Below are 25,609 nucleotides of genomic sequence, written 5' to 3'. Positions count from 1 at the left end.
GCCGAATTTGAGTATACTAGTGGGTTGTTACCTTAACGTTGCCCGAATCTGAATACCAACGGGGTGTTACCTAAATGTTACCCAAATGTGAGTACCAATGGGGTGTTACCTAAATGTTACCCAAATGTGAGTATCAAAGGGGTGTTACCTAAATGTTACCCAAATGTGAGTACCAATGGGGTGTTACCTAAATGTTACCAAAATCTGAGTACCAATGGGGTGTTACCTAAATGTTACCAAAATCTGAGTACCAATGGGGTGTTACCTAAATGTTACCCAAATGTGAGTATCAAAGGGGTGTTACCTAAATGTTACCCAAATGTGAGTACCAAAGGGGTGTTACCTAAATGTTACCCAAATGTGAGTACCAATGGGGTGTTACCTAAATGTTACCAAAATCTGAGTACCAATGGGGTGTTACCTAAATGTTACCCAAATGTGAGTACCAATGGGGTGTTACCTAAATGTTACCCGAATATTACCTAAATATTACCTGACTGTTACCAGAATGTAACGGAGTATTAAAGTCTGTTTACTATAGAGGAGTTAGTTTTTCACGTAGATCGGTCTTGCACAGAGATCAAACCAACATTCAGTATAGTTCCTAAAATTTTGAAAACAAAAAACAATAACCAAATCACGCAGAAATGTTCAATGTTATAAATCGAAAGAGATCTATAACAGACAAATCGTTGTGGCCATAGGAAGACAATCAATAGTTTTAGATATCATAACATATATCACCAGGTCACATTTGTAGATAAACAAGAGAGAGTATATGAGTTTATTGCTGCTGTCTGCCCTAATAGGGACATGTGTAACTGACTTGAGTTAAACCTACACTAAGACGATCATTACTACACTTGACACCCCGAACAATAACTCTATACTTGGTTTTAATATCTTGACCACATCAGGTAAAGATATTTTGATATCGGGTCGTGTTTCGAGCTGAAAATAATCCTTCAGGTTATGTCAACTCCAATTTCACAACCATGTTGCAATTCCTCTAATCAGTATACTATATAATGAGCGGGAGACCATTGATCCATTGATGTGGACAGAAGTCAGAAAATACGATTACAACTGACGTCACTCTATTGAAGATTATCATAAGGTCAAAGATTATCCGATTATCACGTTTCATACTGACACCGTAATCTGTAATATATAATACGCATTTGTATCGTTAGACAATCAATATCAATATAAGACAATGTTCATTTTCTTAGCAGCAACATTGCTACCAGGATTGTCCTATATTGTTATTGTACGGCCTATATTGTTATTGTACGGCCTATATTGTTATTGTACGGTCTATATTGTTAGTGTACGGCCTATATTGTTATTGTACGGTCTATATTGTTAGTGTACGGCCTATATTGTTAGTGTACGGCCTATATTGTTAGTGTACGGCCTATATTGTTAGTGTACGGCCTGTCGTGTCCCTGCGCTAATTACTGCGACTGTCATTGTTTAAATCACTCTTAATTTGAAGTGACATAAGCCATTGCTGATTGTCAATAAAAACTATTAATACAACGACGCCTGGGCGGGAAACTGATTTAATGATCTGATCATAATTTATAAGCGTGATTAATATAAGTTGAGATAACTGGTTTCGCAATTGTTGTAAAATACATAAAATTTACATTATACAAAATGTATTTATGTCTTGGTGTCATTTGTAGAGTAAGCACGCCGCTTCCTTTATTTAACTTACAAGGTAATCCCTATTTACCGAAGCAAACTACTTCACACATCATAGCTGTTTAAAGATCTGTATTGGCCTAATTTAAATAAAACTCCAAGTAATCCCCACATGGTGTTGGTACAACAGCAAAAACGCAGATTGTACAGAGGAACCTGTCTATGGGTGAAAATGTATCGCCAAACAGATAACAAATATGTTAAAGATGTTTTAGTAAGGTCCAAACCTGCATTATTGTTTACCTAGTTGTAATAAGATATCGCCAGTATTATAACGACAAGCTAGCATTAACAATACAAAGGACCGAGAAGTGCCGGAAGTACTGCCAATATCAATAGACATTGGTCACTTACGCGTATCATAATGAGATACCCCGTACAGTAAAACAAAACGTTACCCTACTACTTCTTCACAATGCGCGGGATACCACTATGACTGCCATAACAACCTAACAAACATTAAATAGTTCTTCGCGTTGTTCGCGTTTTTCGCATTGTCACCTCCGTCAAATCACCAATGCGACAGCAGCACTATTTTACCCAGCAACGCGACAAAGAACTGTATCTGACAGTTCGACATAATACATGTATATTGTTCTGCGTTTTCATGGATTTAGAGTATCAAATAGATATGTAGGTATTTGTTGACAGTTTTTTTCATTTCCTCACTGATGAAATATAATTACGGTTATGTTTTGGAAAGGGTAATTCATCCATGCACTGGTATTTCATAATTTACTAAGAGAGACAGCAGTGTAACGTCCGTTTGGATTTCGCGTATAGCAGGAAATAAACAGTTCTATGGACTTAAGGTCGATCAATATTGCGAACGATTATTTTCTCGAGACATTTTCAATCGAAGTAATGTATGATTCTGCGTGTTGAAACATGCAGAGTAAAAACAGAAGGGTATTGTTCCCTTTTTTTCCGGAAAATTTACAATTTAACCTATTTGACTTACAATCATAATTCAATTCTTATTGTGTAACATTACGTCTCGGCATACTACCCACCTGGATGTCTCCCATTAACAAAGTAAATATCAACCTACATTGATGTGTTTTACTGATTCAGCGAGTAATTTTACTGATGAAATAAGCAAATATAATTTATGATTTACGGAGTGTCATACTTCTGTCTTTCCAATTTACGTTTTGTATACAAAGACAAATTTATAATTCTGATAGGCGTCTTGTATGGATACAAAACGGTCACGTTAATGTCGCAGATTCAATGGATTGTGGTACAGGTTGAAGATTGGAAATTCTCATGTGCTAAAACAATATGGAAATCAATGAAGATCAGACAACTGTTTATATTATTTTAAATTCAACTTCAAGTTCATTGGTTCTTACCTCAATTATGTTTTATTGGAAATGTATTATTTTGTAGTCGTCGAAAAAAATGCACTTTTAATTTCTTTAGAAAACAAAATCTCACTGAAAATTGCATAACAGTGTTCTGAACGCATTGCCAGGCAATTTTCAAGATTTTGTTCGGAAGACAACAAAAGTACAACTACATTTGGCGACGAGAAAATGCATAATAAATGCGCCTTAACCAACTAAGTAACTACGCGATAGGTTTACCTGTTTTATAAAGACATACAACACTTAAATACAATAAATCTTTAACTGATACAATAAGACAGAATGAGTACTCAGACAACAAATCGGCAGTGTCATATACAATTAATGACCCTGGCAGTTAATAGGACGTTAAACAAAAACAAACCAAACAAACCAAATACAATCAATACTATTAGAAGTGGTACCTTTAAGGGCCGAGACATAGACACTATTTGTAATACTCGATACAATCCGTTTAATTTTTTAAGATACACATGCCTGCAGCACGCAGTAATTTCTTCTATATATCAATCGCATGTTTTGTCTGTGTTCTCTCACCGCAAACGTTACCGCTATTGTCTCTATTGTTGCCAAAATTTAATTCCAATACAACATGTACTTGCAATGTACAATTATCAAACAGCAATGCTTCTTTATTTCTCGTCATAACACAAAATGCGTAAAAGGTTATCAGATAGTGGGGTATATTTCTCGACCTTGTTAAGAATGCCAACTTTCACAAACATGACTGAGGTGAAATTTGAAAAATCCAGGCATCTTCTGTCGAGCAATGAGTCAAAGAGTCGTAGTCTTTATCGTAAAGTTTGCGACCTACCTGATCATGTAAACCTATCTGACCGAAACTCACATTTAACGTCACTAAAAAACATATCTATACATATATATAGAGGATATTGAATGGTTTCCCGTTTGATATAACATATATTTCACGAGTATGACAGAATATCGATATTTTCACAAGTGCGAGTGGAATATATGTTATATTAAACGGGAAACCTTTCAATTGTCTTTTTATTGCATATTGTATACTTAAAAACAAATTCAAAAACATCGAAAAATTAATAGTGTCAAAAAGTGCGGGAATCAGTAACATAACTCATGACGTCATCTGTTTGTGACGTTATTCCACGTCAACTTGACGGCGCCATATTGAAAGGACTGATCAACGCAATTTAAGCGTTTTCTGCTGTTATCGGAGAATCTGTGCATGAAAAGCTAACGTCAAGTGAGTATTTTGTCAAAAACTAGTCTGAATATTTCAGAAATACAGCAAAATAACCAATTTATCTATCTTCGCTTCGATTGGAAAAATCGGCAAGTTTCAATGAGGTGAATACAAAGGTTCGCTCTGATTAGTCAAAAACGAAAAACTTATATTTCCACAGCAAAACTTAAATATTTGCACTGCAAAATCTTATATTTTCACTGCTCATCGCAGCAGTGAAAATATAAGTTTTATTAGTTTGATAATTTTCTATATTTCACTGGCATAAATGCAATAAATATATAGTCTATATGGATAATCATACTTCGAAATACAAGAGGTTATTTCATGATCTTACGACGTCATTGTGATGGAGATGAGATTTGTAAGTGTCATCTTGTAGCTTTGTCTTGCAATAAAAATAGGGAAGAACAAAATGAATTGACGCATTGTCGCTGTTCACGTCAAATAACATTGTTGTCACCAAACTTTGTGTCCAATCGAACTAATTGCTCTAAAGATTGACGGTTGATTTCGGGATAATGAAATGAATCAGTCAATGTTGTAATTTATTGAACATGTATAATTATAGTTTTTCAAACAGAAATTGTATCTGTTAGCTGATCACTGCGCCTTTCTTGTCTGGACGTTCACCTAAATAAAATGTTATCAATCACGGTATGCCATTCGTCACTATCCACACGTACCTGTTGAACAACTACGCTTATTACAAATACACGGCATATGTCAATTGCTGTTTAATTTCTAGTTCTAAGAACGATTGTATATCTAAATTCGATAACAGCACAAATTCGCAAGCGTGAAAAATAAAAATACCAACGTCCTAATTACCTAAGGCCTACCGTATATAACAAAAATATCGTTTACCTTTAATTTAGATCGCGTGGAATGGGGTTGTTGTTATTGTTGTTGTTGTTGTTGTAAAATAAACTTAAAACTGACATCAAATTGTACAGAACAATTGTCCACTTGTTAAATAGCTGAAGTTAATTGTGTTGAGTAATCTCTTTAAGAGTTCTCTAGTATCTTTTCGTTATTTTGACTTTGATTAAATGAATTCCTCAACAAAATGAGACCTCCTTTCAATCATGCGTCACGTTTTCTTTCAGTATATTGTAATTAAAACGCACACGATATTGGAGAATGTTAACGCAAAATCGAGAATGATAATTTATCATGAGTTTGAGGTTCTTTTTAAAACATACAATTTAAGTTTGTTCGTTTCGCCAATGCCTCCAAACACCTTAAATGATGTTACAATTTCTTATGTCAATGACAATTTTCCATCATTGGCACTCTTGAAGTCATACCATGGAAGATATTCTACCCGGAACCAAACGTATTTCATGTAACATACTATTTTCAGGTGGACACGGCGGGCGTGGTGGTTCAGTGGCTGGCTCCTACCTAACTAGTGCCAACGAATCCCAAACATATGGCTCCACCTTTGACCCCGCACACGTCGGTAGCGGAGGTGGCGGGTCCGGCGGCGGAAGTGGTGGCGGTTACGTCAAGCTGGTTGGCAACACGAAAATCGAGATGGACGGCCTGATTTCTGTCAATGGCGACGACGCGAGCAGTACCAACAGTGGTGGCGGGAGTGGAGGAAGCATCCACATTACGACAGCCTTCATCCAGGGTGTAGGAACAATCAGTGCCCGTGGGGGCGCCGGACAGGGTACCGGGGGTTCTGGAGGCGGTGGTCGTATTCTAGTCATCTCGGACAGCAGTGTCTTTGCTGGTATCATGTTGGCAGACGGAGGTGCAGTTGGTAAGTTATCTAAAAAGGTAGTTTTTAAACGCCTCGAGACTTTATGAGGTAGACAATCTTTTTTTTTAGAATTTAATAGCTCATGCTATGATTCATTGAGTTGGTCTTGAAACAAATTCAATAATTTGCGAAGTCCAATACAACGTCAAATGAAACTGGCAGAAATAAAGTAGTTTCATTGAGTCCAACTTGAGTAGAAATTACATATCCATTTACATTGTAGTATGTATTTTAAAACACACACAATAAAATTTTAACCTAATCAACTTCTCGCTTTGCAGCTTCCGACATTGCTAAACTCTCTATCGGCTCTCTGACGGCGTCGTCATATTATTCCAGCTACTATGCGTCCTACGGTAACATTGACACTCATTCCTCCAAGTCGTGGGTCCCCAGCTCCAACTCTGTGGGACAGTATCTGGAAGTGACGCTAACAGACACCAGCGTGGTCTACTCCATAGAGACCAGGGGCGATTACGGTACCAACAAATGGGTCACCAAGTACAAACTTCAGTATTACGACGATGATATAAGTTCCTGGGTAAGTTTGACGTCACGGTTAGCAGCTGACGTATCGCCGATATTTTACGTCTTCACAGTGTATACCCGTTTCCATGTTAATCGTTTTATGCTTCCATTATATTTTTTCAAAACATGTCTGTTTAATCATATAACATACTGCCTGGTACCGCTATATTCAAAGTGATAACATACAACAGGCAACAATGATTAATTGTACCGCACGTTTTAACCAACATTACACTAAATAAGATCGAAATATAATATACAAATATACGTGCATGTTTGACATAGTTAAAGCTTTAAATTGTCGCGTTATAATCAGAAAATAAAATGATCAGGTGTACGGCAAGTTATCAAACAGCCATACACTAAACACAAACTAGCTCGATATCTGTTTACAATTTTCCAACCTCACAAAGGAGTATCATTGAACGACATGAATCCATGCATCATATGCCAAATATATAATATGGCGATGATTTGAAAGGAAAATGTCACAAACGGAGGTTCTATGGCATGCATATACAAAAAAAATGTATGATAGACTTGACATAGAAACAATTTATACGCCCGTGATGAAATATATTGAAAAACTTACGTGTGCTCAACCGCGTCAACTCAGCAGTTTCGCCTCGTTGGTAGCAATTTCCGGTGTACGGGTAAACAATTTTCCAACCTCACAAAGGAGTATCATTAAACGACATGAATCCATGCATCATATGCCAAATATATAAGATGGCGATGATTTGAAAGAAAATGTCATTGTCTTCGCAATTCACGATGCTGCAACATGGCTCCTTTCTTGAAGTTGTTAGCGGATCGTAACCACTGACTAGCGAAAAGGCGGAATGTAATCTGGTTTATAATTTTTGAGATTATGCTGAATTGTCAATAGATTTCAACATATAGAATTGCGAATTCTTTCTTTTAGAGAAATCGAAAATTTACATTTTAACCGTTTTATCAAACTGCCCAGAATGAAAGGCAAACGTTTTTTTTAAACATTTCAGCAACACTATTTTTTTTCATATCCGTTATATCAAAGTTTAATAACTTTAATATTTTTACTTCCATTTGAACTTTTCAAAGTTTTTTTTTAAAATTTTCCAATGGCATTGTGAATATGTCATTCGTTTTGAAAATAAAGTGTTAATATTTGTGATTTCATCATCCGTTGCTATCTATATCAGTTTATAAAATTTGATCTTTTAATTGATAGGAAGGATACAGATATAATGTATGTCAAATATCAGCAAAATATCTTGATTGCCCACTTAGTAAAGGGAGATAATTAAGTGTGTTTGGTGTGATCAATAAGTTTGATAAAATAAAGCAATACTAGCTGTTATATATGCAGATTGAAACAAAACAACAAGTTAATACATCACAATTACTTTAATTATGCTATTGTAAGAATAGATTTCACACAATAATTTTGAATATATAATTATGAAGAAATTCACAAATTACACATGTATTATACATGTATATTAAAAACAATTATGACCTGGTCCGAAATTTTTTTGAATTTTGGATTCTTTCGATCTTTTTAATGCATCAAATCAAACTTTTTTGGCGAGAACAGGGACGAATATCTCAATTGAATTGGGACTTTGGACCAGATCTTACAGCCCATTTAGTGCAAAGGTTTTAATCACAAGTGACCGGGTCTCTACACCGGCTTGTTTTACTTTGCTGGTAAATACTATATACACTTTATCTTGGTTACAGAAGGAGATGTCCTATCCATACCAAGGAATCACCGGTAATTCCAACAGGAACTCGATCGTTTCACAGACACTGACAGTACCTATCGTCACATCTAAGCTGAGGTTCTATCCGCAGACTTGGTACCGTGGTATCGGAATGTCCGTGCGCATTTACGGTCATCAACCAGGTAAATATATGACGTGGACAGTTTTAGACTTCAGGGACGTTATGGGTTATCTAAAACAGGCGAAATCAGAGACGTTTATGTATACAAACAGAAACTATTTTCTGATAAAGTTGTTCAGAAGATTCTATTCTTTCAACTGACTGTTCAAATGCCCTCTTAATTATCAACCACAAATTTTCTATAATGTTAAGGTCGGGGCTCTGTGCCGGCCAGATCATTGTGTTTATTTGGCTTGTTTCCATAGAGCTATATGCTTTTGTGACTGGAACGGTGGACAGGAGCATTATCATCCTGAAATACATAATTATTATCTGGAAAATGCCTAGCAATTACTGGCCACAAGTTTTGGTATAAAATTTCAACGTATTTGTCAGAATTTATGTTCCCGTCAACACGAGTGAGTGTTCCTACACCGTGATAAGTGATGCAACCCCAGATCATAAGGCTCAGTTTTTTTATCTTTTACTCGGGGAGAAATACACTCAGGACGATAAGCTTCGTCAAATTTTCTCCAAATACACACTCGATTGTTCTTGCCAATCACAATCTGACTTTCATCTGAAAATATAACTTTTCTCCAGTTCTCCTCCGTGTACAGGCGCTTTTCATTACACCATGTTACCCGTTTCACCCTATTGACAGGAGAAATCCTAATTTGTTTCTTGCAAACACATCTACTATATCCATTTGATTTTAAAAACCTCCATACAGTTTTAGAAGAAACATTTTTATTTTCATTAGTGTTGAAATTGTTACAAATATTGTCCAAAGACATCCGTCTGTCGGCTTTCAATTCTCGTAAAATTTTCCTTCCGTCACGCGCAGTTAAACTTTTTGGTCGGCCCGTTTTTTCGCCGTTTTTCACACTTCCACGTTCACAGAAATTTCTATAAATTCTATGTACTGTAGTTTTAGGCATATTCAGTAGCTCACCAACTTTTTGGAAAGATACGCCTTTCTGAACCATAGCTACCACACTTTGTTTCTGGCCTTCATCTCGCTTCTTCTATTTGTAAACAAAAACCATGCTAGCAGACGACAAAAATAGAACGCCAATCAAAGCACGAGACCATGACCTTTCCGATGATGTAAGCGGTGTCGGTGTGCTTTATATACCGCGTTTATAGTTCCGACTTTGACAACGCGAAAACCGATGTGCCGTCATCGTGGAACGATTATCGTTCCACTACTTTTGTCCATAGACTGTATATACAAACTCTTTGTGCGAAATGTTTGGGTAGTAGACCTATTACAGTGGTACTAAACCACATCGTCGGATACCCATATATTGATCGTACTACGCTAAGTGCAATCAACCGTGTATTGAAATGAACGCTATTTGTGGCAAGCCCATCGTCGGAGACCCACGGTTGATTGCACTACGCTATGCTTATGTAGCGTAGTGCAATCTGCCGTGGGTCTCCGACGATGTGGCAAGCCAAGTTATCATATATTTATGGAGCAATTTTGATCTAGTAATATATAATATATCCAATGAAGTCTGACGTTATAAGATGTATTATCTATATTAATATTATAAAGGATATCTTATATAATTTGGTTGAGTACAAGTTAGATCAACTATACATTGCTCAAGAATAAATGACAACATGGTTTCCCATAGCTCTTACTTAAATTGCAATAATTAAATCTTTTTCAAGTTGAACAAAAATGCTAATAGCCTAATAATAATGATGCTAATAATAATAATAAGGGTCTTGCGGTTCTTGTACTAAATTCTGCATCTTAGAAACACTTATTACAAAAATTCATTACAAACACTATCGTGACCAAGATTACAAACACTATTGAGACCAAGATTAATGCAAAAAGACGCTGAGTCATCAAAGCGGGTACTGAAGATGTAACAAATTAGGCCTAATCACGATTGTAGGAAGGGAGATACCGCTGATTATTAATATAGTTTCCTGAATTGTTGAATTTTTTTTCAAGCCAAAGCCATACCTTTTTGTTTTCAACTCGTCGATGTTACATAATGCATAACTGTCTGACTTGCCAGAAAACAACCTCCAGGAGCAACGTAGTCTACTTGGGGTCAGGATTTTATAAAATAAGAATATATTTCCTCTGGAAATGATTGGCATTACTGACCAGTCGAGGAGGCGTGAATTTTGAAGGAATTTTTTTTATTGCAGTATATATTTCAACCGTGAAAAAAACAGGCGCTTGATTCTTCAATACACTTGTGCTGAGATAGATTTAAGAAATAACCAAACGGCTTTGTAATCAATGATGAACCCCTCCACTACTGATTTGGTATATTTGTTAAGGAATAGTTACAGAAACATTGAAAACAGATATTTCAATATAAAATTATTTGAATTAGAAAAATGACCTTCTTTATAATTAACTGGTATATAATCAGTAGAATTCAGAGAGCTTATCTAAAGAATTTTTTTGGGGAAACAGTTACAATGATATCATTGTGTTATAATTACTGTAGTGTTCATCTATGTTGTGCCAGGCTTATATCTGTTCAAATGATCACAATAGTGTTGTATTGATAATTTTCATGATAAAAACGGTTATTTATATTCATGTAAAACCATATAAACTGCCAATTGCTAACTGCTAATAATAAAATGATATTTTTGTAACTGTTTCACAAAAAATTAGTTCAGATAAGCTCTCTGAATTCTTTATATTTAGATTACACACAAAAAAGGTGTGTAAGTTAACCATACATCTAAAGTAAGCTTGTGGCTAACCTGTGTAGACTTATTCCAGGTGTGTCTTGACACAGACGATCAGTATACCTGTGCATGGTGTTACCATTCAGAGCAAACGTTCGCTGGCTAGTCAACTTTTCTCAAATTTTCATACAAAAGTTTTTTGAGCATTACTGATCAACATCAGTCATTTATTGATATCAACTGGTTGGCATAAAATTGCCATAAATATACTACATGTAATTATATACTCTTTTAGGATTCTGTTATTATATTTGATGGTATTGAATATTTATGCTGGCGTAATATGGGGAGTACAAGTGTCATGATCCATCTTAATCGACTCTGGATGATGCCAAAACATGCATGCAATCGGGGCCGGACCATCTTTGTTAGCCAAGGCTTCTGATTACGTTACACTCCACGAACCCTTGGCAGATATGATCAGTGACTTCTATCAATTGATCAAACACTGCCAATGTTTCCCCAAAGATTTTACGTCTCTGTATTTAGGTAAAATGCCATGACATAGTCGACAATGAAGCGCTGTACTGCCACAATTTTTGTTTACTGTGAAACCAAGCCTGAATGTAAACTGCGATTTGATTGGATGCCCTGGGATTCCAGGACGTGACAGTTTGAACATGACTAAATTCCGCCAAGGGTTTGTGGAGTGTAACGTAGTGGAGTTTGGGCCAGACATACATTGTATGCACATCTCTGACGCAATGAATTCTTATTTTATAATATCCATGAGAAAAAAATTCACTATGTAACATCTGCACAAGTATGGCAAATATGCATAAAATATTTCAAGTTTTGAAATAATATGTAACGTTATGCTGTATAAATGTATTTCAATGTAATTGCTGACATTGCAGATACGGTTACCACAGGCACTTGCTGCAGTAATGTATTGGCACATTTATACCACACCCATATAGACTAGTGTAGGGAATTTGTGTCAATGCAATTTCCTGTGACTGACATTTATTGAGTAGATATTCCCACAGGGGCATATATTAAAAAATAGCCAGAAATACCTATATACATGTATAAAGAGATTTAAAATATGTTGGTTTAAGGTATTAGTTTGTCAAAAGCAGTATATAATGTACTTTTGTAAAGTTTGAGAATTCTGTATACACACAATTGGAATCTTTTAAAGTTGGCAGTTAACTTATGAGGAAATGTTTTTTGCTTAATCCTTTGTTGTAAAAACTTCTCTGCAGTTGCCATAGCCTACTCTTACATTTGAAGTAATTAGCATTCTAGCTAGGCGCTCTGATATCTAAGCTTTGAAGTTTGATAACTTGTTAAGCCCAAAAGAGCATGACCTGTTCATAAGTACAGGCATAATCATACCCCAGTACAAGTTGATACAGTGCCAATACTGTACATATTACAATTATAATGAAAAAAGATTCATTGATAGATACTAGATATTGATGATCACTTCACCTGTTTTTGAAACCACTTTGTGCCAAACAATAAACTGTACTGGTAATTTGTGAACCTGCGTAGAGTTAAAATCTGTCTTTATTGCAGTTTTCACTTTTTTTCTGGGTAACTGTTTGTTTTTATGCCCCGCCATTAATGGGGGGGGGGGGGGGGGGGTTATACTGTTGCCAATCTCCATCTCCCTCCCGTACATACCGTCCTGTCCTATCCTGATGTAATTTATCTAGCTAATCTCTGCTGAGGTTTTGGGTTGTCAAGTGGCAGCAGGGGCATTTATGTCTTAAAGACATTTTCTAGTTTTTCTAAACATTGTGATTGAATTTTTTTACCTGTGTAATTTGTCACATGATTATCTAGGTTTGCACAAGGTATCTTTCCAGTCGAGTCCTTTTCAAATTTAATGTGACCCTATCAAAATTTAATGCATCAAAAGGCTACAGGGACACAGATTCAGTGTAATCTCTACCCTAGCTGTTATTTCTGTAATGATGTTCTTTTAGAGAACAAATCGGAGCATCAACAACTTCTTTTCCAAATGTAAGGTTCACTATCGGAAAATATTTCAATGCTTTTATCTTGTTTCAGAATACAATTTGCCACCTGAATTCTGTACAAGTAATACCAACGGTAAGAAAACAATCGCTAAATCAGATCAATGCTATAATCAACCAGACAAAGTTACTACCTCAATAAATAATTTATATGCATATTGATTTTTTGAGTCCAGCTTCTTCATTTTGGCACTCTGTAATTTAGCAGTTGTGCTTTTGTAACCACATGTATTCATTATTTTGAGATGATAAAGTTATTACTGTACCTAGTGAAACTGTTCCTTAGCATATTATATATATAAATGACCAGGTACTGCTTGTGTATAAATTTAAAGGATTTTGATTTCATGTATACAAAAGATGTTTAACTTAATGCCATAAAAGATTTGCTTCATGTGTCCAATTATTGCAGTTTTTAAAGATAAAACATTAAAATTTTGTAAATACAAAAAATTTAATACCAAATTTTATATAGTTAGTATGAAGAGTAAGTAATGTTTTGTGATCTTATTATATTTTCTCTGTTAACCAACTTATAAAAAAATCTTCATAAGGTCTAGGGTCATGTATTTTTGCAACAAGTTTAGAAGCTAGGAGGTACCATCTTTTTTAAGATCACATGATTCAACACTTTTAAAATCTTTAAACAACTTCCTTATCATTGGAACAACATGGCCTGGAGTTATGGTAGTTGGCCTTGAGTTTGCTTGGCAGAAAGAGTCTAAATAAGTTGTCTTGATCCATATACAAGGTCACAGAAGTCAGAAATTGATATCTAGAATTGCTGCAATGGTTGTTACATTAGTGTCAAAATTTTCACTATCTTGTTTTGTTTAGAAATAAAAAGATAGGTAGTATATATAGATCCCATAAGCAACTGAATTGTTCAGAATGAAAATCTGCAGATAAGTCTAGACATTGATGAATACAATTTTATCTTTTCAAATATCTATAAAACAGCTGGTGCAGGTGGGCCCGGTACAGTGTTTTCAGGACAGACAGGAAATGGGATTGCTCGCCTGACCATAGACAACAGAGGCAAAAACCCCATGGTCAAGATGGATGCTGATTGTTTGGAGTTTGATGTGGTGACATCAGGTAAATTAATATTCTGGTTATTAAGTATCGTTTAAGTATTTGTCAAGCAATTTGTTATAATCATATCAAAATAGAAGTTAATTTCATTGTATATACACGTTCACTTCATATTAAAAGCTGTCCAATAATCTGTTGGATAATGTTATGTACTTGTACCACTTTGTAGTAAAATTTCACAATTATTAATGTTTGCCATACATAAGAGTCTTTTGAATTGAACTATATTTAATAGATTTGAGGAATGGCAAATCTTGTTTTTAAAAGAGGGAAAACCTATAAAAACCTGGTGGCTTTAATACTGGTGCATGCTTATCCCCCAGCTCCCTTTCCAAGAGTTCTTTTAAAAACAAGTATTCCCACTGTTGATAATATAGCATTTTTTTCAATTTTACTTCAGAGTTTAACAGTTCATGTTAGAAATTTTGAAAATTAACTGAATAAAATTTAAGCATGTTGCTAAATACTAGGTTAGGTAGGAGGGTGGGAATACATATTTGTTTCGCTGAATTTTGTGTTTTGTATTAGGGGCTGCTGCATGGGTCACTGACACAAGTACAGATCTGGATGAGATTGTTCTTGCAAATGGCGGTCATCTTGTGCTGGACACTGATATGACGATGGAGATCGCTGGGGATGACTATGGTGTTGTTCATTTAAAAGACACCAGGACCTTGACACTGGCAGCAGCTTTGACTGCTAATATGTATATATCAACAGGAGCAACACTCAGACTACCAGCTGGAAATACTGTAGATATCCCTAAGTGGGTTTTTGTCAGGGGCACCTTGCAGTATGATGCTTCAGCAGAAATAACTGTTAAGGGTAACTTCTCTTTGGAGAGCCAGGATATTGATGTGGGTTTACTCAAAATTGACACAGATGCATCCATGGTTGTGGTTGGCAGCAATGACTTTCAAGTTACCACACCCAAATTCCAGTCTTACGGCAACTTTACAGCTGGAATTGTCAACATGACAAGTTTACAGGAATTCTATGTTGGCACAGCAGGAAATGCAACATTTGAACCTGCGTCTTATGACATGTACTTGGGTAAAAAAATACAAGTGCTTGGTGAGCTGAATTTGCTGAAGGCACTGTCTATACGACAAGTTTGTGAGGAGTTTACAATTAGTGGTGGAAAGATCACATGGCCCAACGGTACTACCATTATATTGGAATGTGATGTTGTTACAATCAATGGAGAGTTTGATGCAGGTACAATAAATTTCAGAAATGGTATTGGATCACTAGAAGTTGGATCATCAGGGAAATTCTATTTCACTTCTGATGGACCTGTTTTGACAAATGCTTTAGAAGTGTCCGGTGAAATGTTTGTGAGTAACATTGTAGAATTCAAATCTTTTAACAGAACTGATGAGAGAATTGAACTTGTGATTATACAGCCTACAGGAAATCTCCAACTCAACAAAGATTCCCTTCCGAAGATTTCCGGTGGAGCTCAGGTAAGGCTATAATTTAGTTAGAACAATATCTTATTCAGTTTTGACTCTCTAGTTTAAGTGCATGCTATTGGGAATATGTATAAACTATTATAATTGATGTCCTGAACATTGTGATTTTGATTTCTGAAATTGCTAGAAGTCAATAGTCAACCTGAAGTCCTTGGCTTGGCTTAATGTATACATTCAATTTCTTTGTATGAATCATTTGGAAGGAGATAAGAAACACTCAGACAGGGTATTTCCATCCTTCAGAGCAGGTAATTCAGTCTTTTGGTGTTGGCCATGTTTTCACCTATTTTTTTTTTACCAATTTTAGGTTAGTACCAACTACAGTCTTATGATGGCCCGCTACCTGTTTGTGAATGGAACCATGGATGGTGGTATCCTTGACATGTCTCCCGGTATTGACACCTTATGGGTCGGGTCAGCTGGAAACATGGAATTCACTCCATCCACAAGTGATCTGTTGCTCTCGGATGCCTTTATTGATGGATCGTTTACCTCCAAAACACCAATAGTCATAAGGGGAATAACTGCTGCAAATGCCCATGAACTTTACATCGGAGTAACTGGTGTATTTACTCTAGATTCTACAGTTCAGTCTTCAAAATCATGGACAGGTCCCTCTACACTAGCCTTTACCAACTTGTATGTGAGTGGTAAGCTATACGCCGGACAAATGAGGACACATGTGGACTCGTTGACCAGTGGCTGGGACTATTTATTAGTGGGAACTGGGGGCGATATGAAATTTAAGGCTGATGAGGGATCAGATTTTATTTGTAATACAGTTGAAGACAATGGCATTATTGATGTCTACAATACCATTCAGATGGTGGGCAAGACATCCATGTCCTTAAACTTGGTCATTGGAAATAGTGCCAGATTCAAACTAGACGTGGATTCATCTCATCCTAGTGGTCCATTTAGTAGTGTGTCTAACATCACAGCCAACGTGTTGAGGACAAAGTCCAGCAGTAACACCTACCTGGGTGACACAAACCTACACATTACATCAGTAGAGGTGGATGGCAACTTGTATTGTATGCCCACCCAGTCTGTAGATGTCACTTACCTAACTGTACAATCCAACGGCCACGGCTTCTTCCCAACAGATGTTGTGTTTAACGGCAACACCGTGGACATAGAAAGTGGAGGGAGATTAGAGGTTGACTATCAGCTGGAACCCGATGATCCACTGGAAGGCAATCCTAACAGCAATATCAATTACCAGTCTGTAATTGTTGATGGTACACTACAGGCAGGGTCGCTACAGGTTACTGGGACTAATATGATGGTATCAGGAACCGTGGATGTGTCTGGAGGAGGATACAAGTCACAACAGGGACCAGGTAAAGAATTGGAATAGAAACACAAGAAATAACTATGATGAAACATCTTGTAACATTTTTTACAGAAGGAGGATTGTGCACAAAATTTTACTCATAAGACACTTTTCATGTTGTTCTGGTTTGCTATTCATGTTTGATAATAAATATCACAGGTTTTTGTGGCTACTCTTTTGACAAAAATGTTGATTTTGATATCTCCAGCAGCAATCGGCGTATTTTAATTTGATTCTACAAGTATTTTTTATTTTATTTTTTGGAGCCTGTTGTGTCCCTTTACTTATTTCCTAACATAATTTTCACATAGATGGGGATTATCAGTTAGGCTTACATTTTGCTTCTTGACAACTTGTTGCTGCTTTTGTGTGACATTTCTATTGTTGTTTGTAGGTGCTGGAAAGTCCTCTTCGAGCAGAGGGAGCGGAGGAAGTTATGGTGGCAGGGGAGGTAAATCTACACACGCTTCCGCCTCTGATTCCTATGGTACTATCTATACCACGGGTACCTGGGGAAGTGGTGGAGGAGACTCGGGCAGTTATAAGGGTGGACGTGGAGGAGGACGACTGTTAGTACAATCTACTGAGACCTTCACCATGAATAGTACTGGCTTGATCAGCTCCAATGGTGATGACCGTTCGGTAAGGGTCAATCAGTCCAGTGAGTGAGTGTTGGATCATTGAGGGGCATTTTATTTGTCCAAAGAATTACCAGGTTACTGTAAACAAACTTTTACCTTTGCCCGAGTTCTAGATAACTGGTAGAGCAAGGGGAGAGATATGTGATGTATCGATGATAAAAACTAAATATTTCAGATATGTTTTACTTGTAGCCAGGGTAATTTTAAATATTGCATTGCTATCTGCTGGTTGCCTTGGTAACTTTAGAGATGTATATATATATATTCTGCTTGTTGCCATGGCTACTACATTGTTTGGCCCTCAATGACTCCAATTGTCAATGGGTCATTAAAACAATTCAAATCACTATACTATATATTGCATGTTAGTTACACAATAATCTGATGCTTGTGATGCTACAGTAACGGCTGATATAAATCTGTATTTGTTTCTATGGAAACAGCTACATAAATCTGTGTGTGTTGCTAGGGGAACAGCTGTGTGTTTGGTGTGAAAGGGTGATCTAAATCTGTATGTGTTGCTAGGGGAATAGCTGTGTGTTTGGTGTGAAAGGGTGATCTAAATCTGTGTTTGTGTTGTTAGGGTTCCTATGGTGGTGGTGGCAGTGGTGGCTCCATCTCCATCACCTGTAAAACACTGGACATGTACGGACAAATGACTGTTAACGGTGGTGCTGGCCACACTAGTGGCAGTGGAGGTGGTGCTGGTGGCAGGGTTTATGTTAAGTTTGAGAGCGGCACATATACCAGTGGTCTAGTTACAGCTAAAGGTAATGTCCTATTCCTGTGATACAGGGTATTTACAATAATGTTCCTTTGTAGGGATATAATTAGCTTAATGTTATTGTGCTGTTGGCTCCATCTTATATTAATTACAATTTTTTAGCCCATCACCTGATATGTGCAAAATAAAATGATTCTTCTGAAGAATTGGCAAAAATAAAAACATGTCTTGGGAAAAAGTAAAGTATTCTTAATGTTCTTTTATAAGCATTTCTCTGCAATACATAAACAATGATTTATTATGAAAACATGTCTTTTTTGTCATCTAGGTGGAGTGGGCTATGAGCCTGGAGGTCCAGGAATGATATATTTTGAGGGAGATCAGTCTCGCAATCTTAGAGTTGACAATAAATGTCAAAAACCCACAGTAAGTATGTGATGGCCACTTAGTATAGATTTGAACTGGATACATGCAAAGGAGTTCAACCTTTGTACTACATAGTTTCACTGTCTTGGTGATAAAGAAATATGACTGAGTTGTATTTCCTTTTGACCTATGGGTTCCTGCTTCATTCTCGTGTCTAGTGCTTCACAGGCCAGATTTGCTTACTAGACTAAGTATATTACAATCTTCAACGTAACAATAGCATGATTATAATCTAATGTTAGTTGAAATTCAGAAATGAAGCAAAGAATCCACCTGTGATAATCTTTTTTTTATCTTGAAAAGATATATCAAATACAGAAATAAGTCAATTTCGTTAGGCAAAGTACTATGATGATTTGATATTAATTTTGATATTGTTGGTTTATTTAAGTTCATTTAACCCCTTGATTTATCTATTCAGGAGAGGAGACCACTATTAATCAAAAAAATATAAGACATTAGATTTACAGGTACAGTCTTGTTAATAATTGATGATGAAGCACATGTATGACCTTGATTGGTAAAGCACAGAGGTGACTTTGATGTTCTCTTCTGATAAACAGCTTACTACATGTAATTGTAACTGTCTAACATGGACCTCATTAGGAATAAGTGGGCTATTTTATCTGATTGAAAGAAAGTCCCAAGTTTACAATAATACTGTCGTCATTGTCATTTGTGGGAAACTGTGTATGGTAAAAACTTTGAAAAACCCCTGCAATTCTTTTGCTTTTGATATGATGTATGTACAGCTTGATTACCCGTTAAAAAGACCAGATCGTCTAGTATGATGATGACTTAATAATGGGATCTGAAACTTTCATGTTGAACACATACAATCGTAATTAATTTCTTTAAGTCATTGTTTTTTCAAGTCATTGATAATATTTAGTTGTTAATTATTGATTACAAACTAATTAATCATTTAAAATCCAATTTATATACCTTTGATTTAGAAAATGGGATTATATAGTAATGACGTGGATGAGTTTATCCATAGAATGTTTATATCCTGAAAAAAAAACCTTAACTGATTTGTTCCTATTAGCACATCATTATAACATCCAGTGATACAACTGATTGGATTTAGGGGGTCACATGTCAGGATTTAAAGGTCAATGGTCCTACAACTGGGAAAATATTACTGTTCATTATATATACATTTATATTTGAGTCCCTAGTCACTTTGATTTGATTTATTTAAATTTGTGATACTGATATCTGCTTTATAAAGCAAGTGATGTGAATCGTCATACTTTATTTGTTCAGGTAACAGAACCAACAGGTAACACTGCAGAGGAGTCTCACTTCAATACATACATAAACACAGGTAAGGTTGTAAAGTTTGAAGAGGTGGAAATTACCTGGTACCTTAAGACATGATGATTAATAACATGGTAATTCTCTGGTTCACTCCATCACACACACTGAAGATATTCTCAGAATTGGTCAGGAGGTGTTAGAGACTGACGTTTATATAAAAATGAATGTATTTATTTTTCTGTGAAATATTTGTCCCTATATAAAATAAAATGAAATCTTTCCTTGAATTTTTTTGCGATTCTAAAATAGAAGCAACACCAATAGCCGCCATATGTTAACAATCTCTGTTTCAGGTGCCATTGCTTTCCTCTATCCACCTATGGACGACTTTGTGTATGACTTCACAACTGTTGAGATATATGGAGGGGCCCACCTGACAACTATTGGTAACAGGACCACTATAAAGACATTAAAAGTTGTTGGAGACGACACAGGTCATTTGCATATTCCACCCACCCACACCTTGGAGCTAACTGAGACTACCCAACATCGCAGGGCAAATGTTACCTACCTTCTCTTCCTGTATAAAAATGCTACTTGGATTCTTCCGGATGCTACTGTAGAGTTTCGCGAGTCACTGAATGAAGTGTCCCAGGGTATCAGTTCCTCAGCTTGTTCTTCTTCATACCTTAACAGCAACACAGTGAAGATCTGGGGTACTGTAGTTGGCGACAAGGCAAACCTCTTATTGGCATCAGGTACAGTTGTTCCCTAGAGAACATATCAATATATATCAACAGTGCAAGATTGTTGTCTTTGATAAAAGAAACAAGCCATTAATTTTAGTTGATTCATTAAGTGTCAAAGATTTTATGGTATTGATTACTATCTTATTATCTTTAGTGATAGTACTGTACAGTTTTTATCTGGCAATGAATGCTGCTAGCTGGTTAAATAGACCCATTCAAGTCTAGGCATTTCAGTAAAAATGCTAATTACTTTTAGTCAAAATTTATATATAACAGAATTTAATATGATGACGCCCTCAAAGATTTTCTTTCAACAAAGACAATATGTTTTTGTTCTGTGGACATAGAGTTACTGGCTATGATTATGGTATTCTCGGAAACTTATTGAAACACATCGTAACCAGTCATTGTTTTGTTATACCTTGTCAGGAGCAACCCTGTCGTTTGAGGATTCAGCCGAGCGCAATGTGAGGTTTTCCAACGTCACTATACAAAACAATGCAGTTCTGGATCTAACAGATACTACTGATGATGAGAGTGATTCCTGGAACTTTGTGGTAAGGAGCGATGGTGGATTTAGTTGATAGGAATTCCTGTGACATTTCTTTATCTATAGGATTTGTTGGAAGAGTTCTACATAGTTGTTGAACTTGAAATATTATCCATTACCATATTTGTTTTCATGATTCTTCTCATGGTTATCACTTAAAATGTCATTTTCATATTTATCAATTAAGTAATTTTTTTTTAAGTCCTAAATTTTCATAATGGTCAATCAGATCTAACCCTTTCATAGTGACAGTTTGACACTTTTCATGGTGATCATAAACAATTATTATTTCTGTTACATAATGCTTATGTTCCTGCTCTTATATGGTATGCTAGGTGAAGAGACAAGGTCAAGTTGGTCAGTTCCTTGTGGAGGGTGACGGTGTGGTCACTGCCAAGAACTTTTATTTGGAGACAAACATTTTGAAAGTTGACAAGAATGGTTTGATCTCTGCTGAGGGTTTAGGTCTGAGACAAGGAGATGGGATGGGTACTTCTCCTGCTGGAGGTGGTTACGGTGGTCGTGGTGGAGCTGCATCTACAACAGGTACAGTTTAGACGATACACATTAATGTACACTTGACGGTAGAGTTTTGGCTTTCATGCATATTTAAAGTAAAGGATGAAATGTGCTAATATGTATTGGGCACTGCACATCATACCAACTCGGAATGTAAACATAAACAACTGAATGACTGACTTCCTGATGTGACACAGGTACAAAGCTTCAATGCAGAATTGTGTAACAGTACTTTTTAATGCTGTGTAATTTTCATTTATCTTGCATTTTGATTTTCAGTTTGAGTGAATAGTGAAAAATGAATTTGTTGTCCAGTTGAAAAAGACACTTTAATTTTAGGTGCAACTTTTTCAGGAAAGCAGGTCATTTTAAAGATAGTTTTAAAACTAACAATGATATTAGAGATAAAAAGCTAACAACGTTTTGATTTGAAATGTAGTATGTTCTGGTAGATAAATAATTACTGAAGAATTCTTTGAGATTGTTGTAGTCATTATTTTTATTATAAATCTGTAATATGTGTAATTGGTATATAGCTTAAAATAGTATAGTCCGACAAGAATGACCTGTTGCGCTGACCTTTTCGTGGAATATTCAAAGTAGGAGAACCTATTTGTGCATAGGTATGTCAACCTGTTAATTGATGTTTTGGTGCATCGAGTACATAATGCAAGTGTACATGTTGAGTAACTTGGCTACAAAATAAAATGATCTCTGATATGCAATATCAAATATTGTATTCAAATTATTCAAAAATTAACATACACACAATTTTGGCTGACCGACAGCGAATTGCCTTACAAAATTATGCAATATAATCAAGCTTATTGAGCCTGGTCTCTGTGTCGCATGCTCAATGTGCCTATAGACATAGGTAAAATAAAACAAAATAACAGATGCGGTCTTTGATTAGTATATATTAATTAAAATAACATTGGATTGTTAAGGTTATCAAACATATTTTTATATTTTGATTATCAAAATTTGTAAAACGGTATGTTCTCAATCGTTCGGGGTGTCTCGTCTCATATGTCAATAGTTTAGTCGAATAGTCAAGTTGCCAAAAGTTTGATATTAATTGAATGTAGAATTTAAAAAAAAACCCAAAAAATAAAATATAAAAATACGAACAAAATATGCACCGACACATGTTAAATAGAATGGAAACAAAAAAATATCTTCTAATGGGAAAAAGTACTCTATGGAATTTGAACCCCATAAGACTGTCACCAGTACTTTGATAATGTACCACTTAGCCCACACGACTGGTTTGTCAATGTGAACAGTTAGGTACATCATTAAAACTTGTTGCATATATACACTTTATGAACAAAAGACACAGAAAAAGTATGAAGATTCAACAAATTTATTTACATATTTAAATATTGGGCTGAGGAGCTATAACAGCTGTGGCACTTGACTAGACTTCAGTTAGACATGGCTAGATGTGAAAGCTTAGCATATATAGCAGAAAAGCTGTTGCCGAGTCAATGTCACTGAAGAGTGCAAGCTTTATAAAAGAATTCTTGGGGGACTTACAAATACGAAATGAAGTAAGATGCCCAATTGATGCTGCAGAGCGGGGTGCCTAAACCCTAACTTCCATAAAAGAAGGGGGAAGGTACGATTATCCATGCTCGGAAACAGCTGGCAAGTGTTGTCTCACTTAAAATGTCTTATGAATTTAGAAGCTGTTATAGTTCCCGGCATCACCTGATTCGTATAACATGTATATATAAAAGCATAGACATGTATGTCTTTGTTCACAAAATGCACTTATGTGAAACATAAGTTTTAAGTATGTAATGCCTGTATTTCCCTATATGATTATCGACTCGACTGCAATCTAGATGCTAATCATAGTTCAACATGACAGGTCAATCTGGTCAGACTAGAACACTGCAACTTTGTCATGTAAAAGATGGATTTGGACATACATCGTAATTGGACATCTTTTTATGTTAATCTTTTAGGATACTATCCTGGTGAGATCTATGGATCCTACATGGAACCTCGGTCATTTGGTAGTGGATCCAATGTAGCTTCCTCTACCTATGGTCGTGGTAAGTAAGGGGTTAAAACTATGTTTACCTCCCTTGTTGTTGGGTAAGAAAGGATTTTGGATAACTGGTTGCTAGGTAAGAGGGATATTATATCTCTGGTTGCTAGGTAAGGAGGAATACCAGATCTCTGATATTCCTTAAACTTCATGTGTAGACTCCCCTTTTTCACTTGTTGTGCCATTTGAGTTTAGATTTTTGATCAAAAAACAAAATGGCTGACAGGTGGCCATCTTGGATTTTGAGAATTGAAGTTTGTTATCGCTATTTCTCGAAAAAGTACTAGAGGGATATTCCTCGAACTTCTTTTGTAGGCTCCCCTTGGATTTAGATTTTTGATCAGCAAATCAAAATGGTCAACAGATGGCCATCTTGGATTTTGAGAATTCAAGTTTGTTATCGCTATTTCTTGAAAAGGACTTGAAAGATGTTTCTCAAACTTCACATGTAAGTTCAACTTATTGATGTTATCAGAAGAGCAAGAGGTAAAAAAGAAAGAAGGGAAAAGTAGAGAGAAGATCAGTCTGACATAGAACCATTAAAGATCATTCAATGGTGTGCACAAAGATCCCTCTGGGATCTCTTGCTACTTATTAGTATGGAGTGTCTATTACTTAAGAATCAAGTGTCTATTACTTTAATATTAGTATTGAGTGTCTATTACTTAGTAGTATGGAGTGTCTATTACTTATTAGTATGGAGTGTCTATTACTTAAGAATCAAGTGTCTATTACTTTAATATTAGTATTGAGTATCTATTACTTAGTAGTATGGAGTGTCTATTACTTAGTAGTATGGAGTGTCTATTACTTAGTAGTATGGAGTGTCTATTACTTAGTAGTATGGAGTGTCTATTACTTAGTAGTATGGAGTGTCTATTACTTAGTAGTATGGAGTGTCAATTACTTAGTAGTATGGAGTGTCTATTACTTAGTAGTATGGAGTGTCTATTACTTAGTAGAATGGAATGTCTATTACTTAGTAGTATAGAGTGGTCTATTACTTATTAGTATGGAGTGTCTATTACTTATTAGTATGGAATGTCTATTACTTAGTAGTATGGAGTGTCTATTACTTAGTAGTATAGAGTGGTCTATTACTTAGGAGTATGGAGTGTCTATTACTTAGTAGTATAGAGTGGTCTATTACTTAGTAGTATGGAGTGTATTACTTCATGGTATGGAGTGTATTACTTAGGAGTATGGAGTGTCTATTACTTAGTAATATGGAATGTCTATTACTTAGTAGTACAGAGTGTCTATTACTTAGTAGTATGGAGTGTATATTACTTTGTAGTATGGAGTGTATTACTTCATAGTATGGAGTGTATTACTTAGTAGTATAGAGTGGTCTATTACTTAGAAGTATGGTGTAAACATATTTCTAGGTGGCGGAATTTTGAACTTGGTGGCATCGAAGAGTACATGGATCGAAGGTATAATCCAGGCTAATGGTAAAGTGGGCACCTCCTCTATCCCAGGAGGCAGCGGGGGTAGTATAATGATCACCACTGACCACTTAGAGGGCTCTGGATCCATCCAGGTATGACAATCAATCCTTTACTATATATAAAT

General features: G+C 35.9%; 1 protein-coding gene across 1 annotated transcript in view; it reads left to right on the top strand.

Annotated features, from left to right (window-relative positions):
• Positions 1 to 25,609, top strand: part of LOC117331107 — a 47,264-nt gene that overhangs the window by 16,062 nt on the left and 5,593 nt on the right. The window contains exons 2-17 of the mRNA XM_033889702.1: positions 5,672 to 6,076; positions 6,358 to 6,617; positions 8,330 to 8,540; positions 13,232 to 13,273; positions 14,158 to 14,295; positions 14,821 to 15,758; positions 16,075 to 17,110; positions 17,498 to 17,745; positions 18,328 to 18,514; positions 18,797 to 18,894; positions 20,164 to 20,224; positions 20,511 to 20,915; positions 21,336 to 21,463; positions 21,792 to 22,002; positions 23,949 to 24,038; positions 25,423 to 25,577. Coding sequence (XP_033745593.1) covers positions 5,672 to 6,076; positions 6,358 to 6,617; positions 8,330 to 8,540; positions 13,232 to 13,273; positions 14,158 to 14,295; positions 14,821 to 15,758; positions 16,075 to 17,110; positions 17,498 to 17,745; positions 18,328 to 18,514; positions 18,797 to 18,894; positions 20,164 to 20,224; positions 20,511 to 20,915; positions 21,336 to 21,463; positions 21,792 to 22,002; positions 23,949 to 24,038; positions 25,423 to 25,577 — 4,613 coding nt within the window. The remainder of the gene's footprint in view (positions 1 to 5,671; positions 6,077 to 6,357; positions 6,618 to 8,329; positions 8,541 to 13,231; positions 13,274 to 14,157; positions 14,296 to 14,820; positions 15,759 to 16,074; positions 17,111 to 17,497; positions 17,746 to 18,327; positions 18,515 to 18,796; positions 18,895 to 20,163; positions 20,225 to 20,510; positions 20,916 to 21,335; positions 21,464 to 21,791; positions 22,003 to 23,948; positions 24,039 to 25,422; positions 25,578 to 25,609) is intronic.

This window comes from Pecten maximus, chromosome 7, assembly GCF_902652985.1.
Source record: "Pecten maximus chromosome 7, xPecMax1.1, whole genome shotgun sequence".
Lineage (NCBI taxonomy): Eukaryota > Metazoa > Mollusca > Bivalvia > Pectinida > Pectinidae > Pecten > Pecten maximus.
This window is presented reverse-complemented; position numbering and strand designations above follow the sequence as displayed.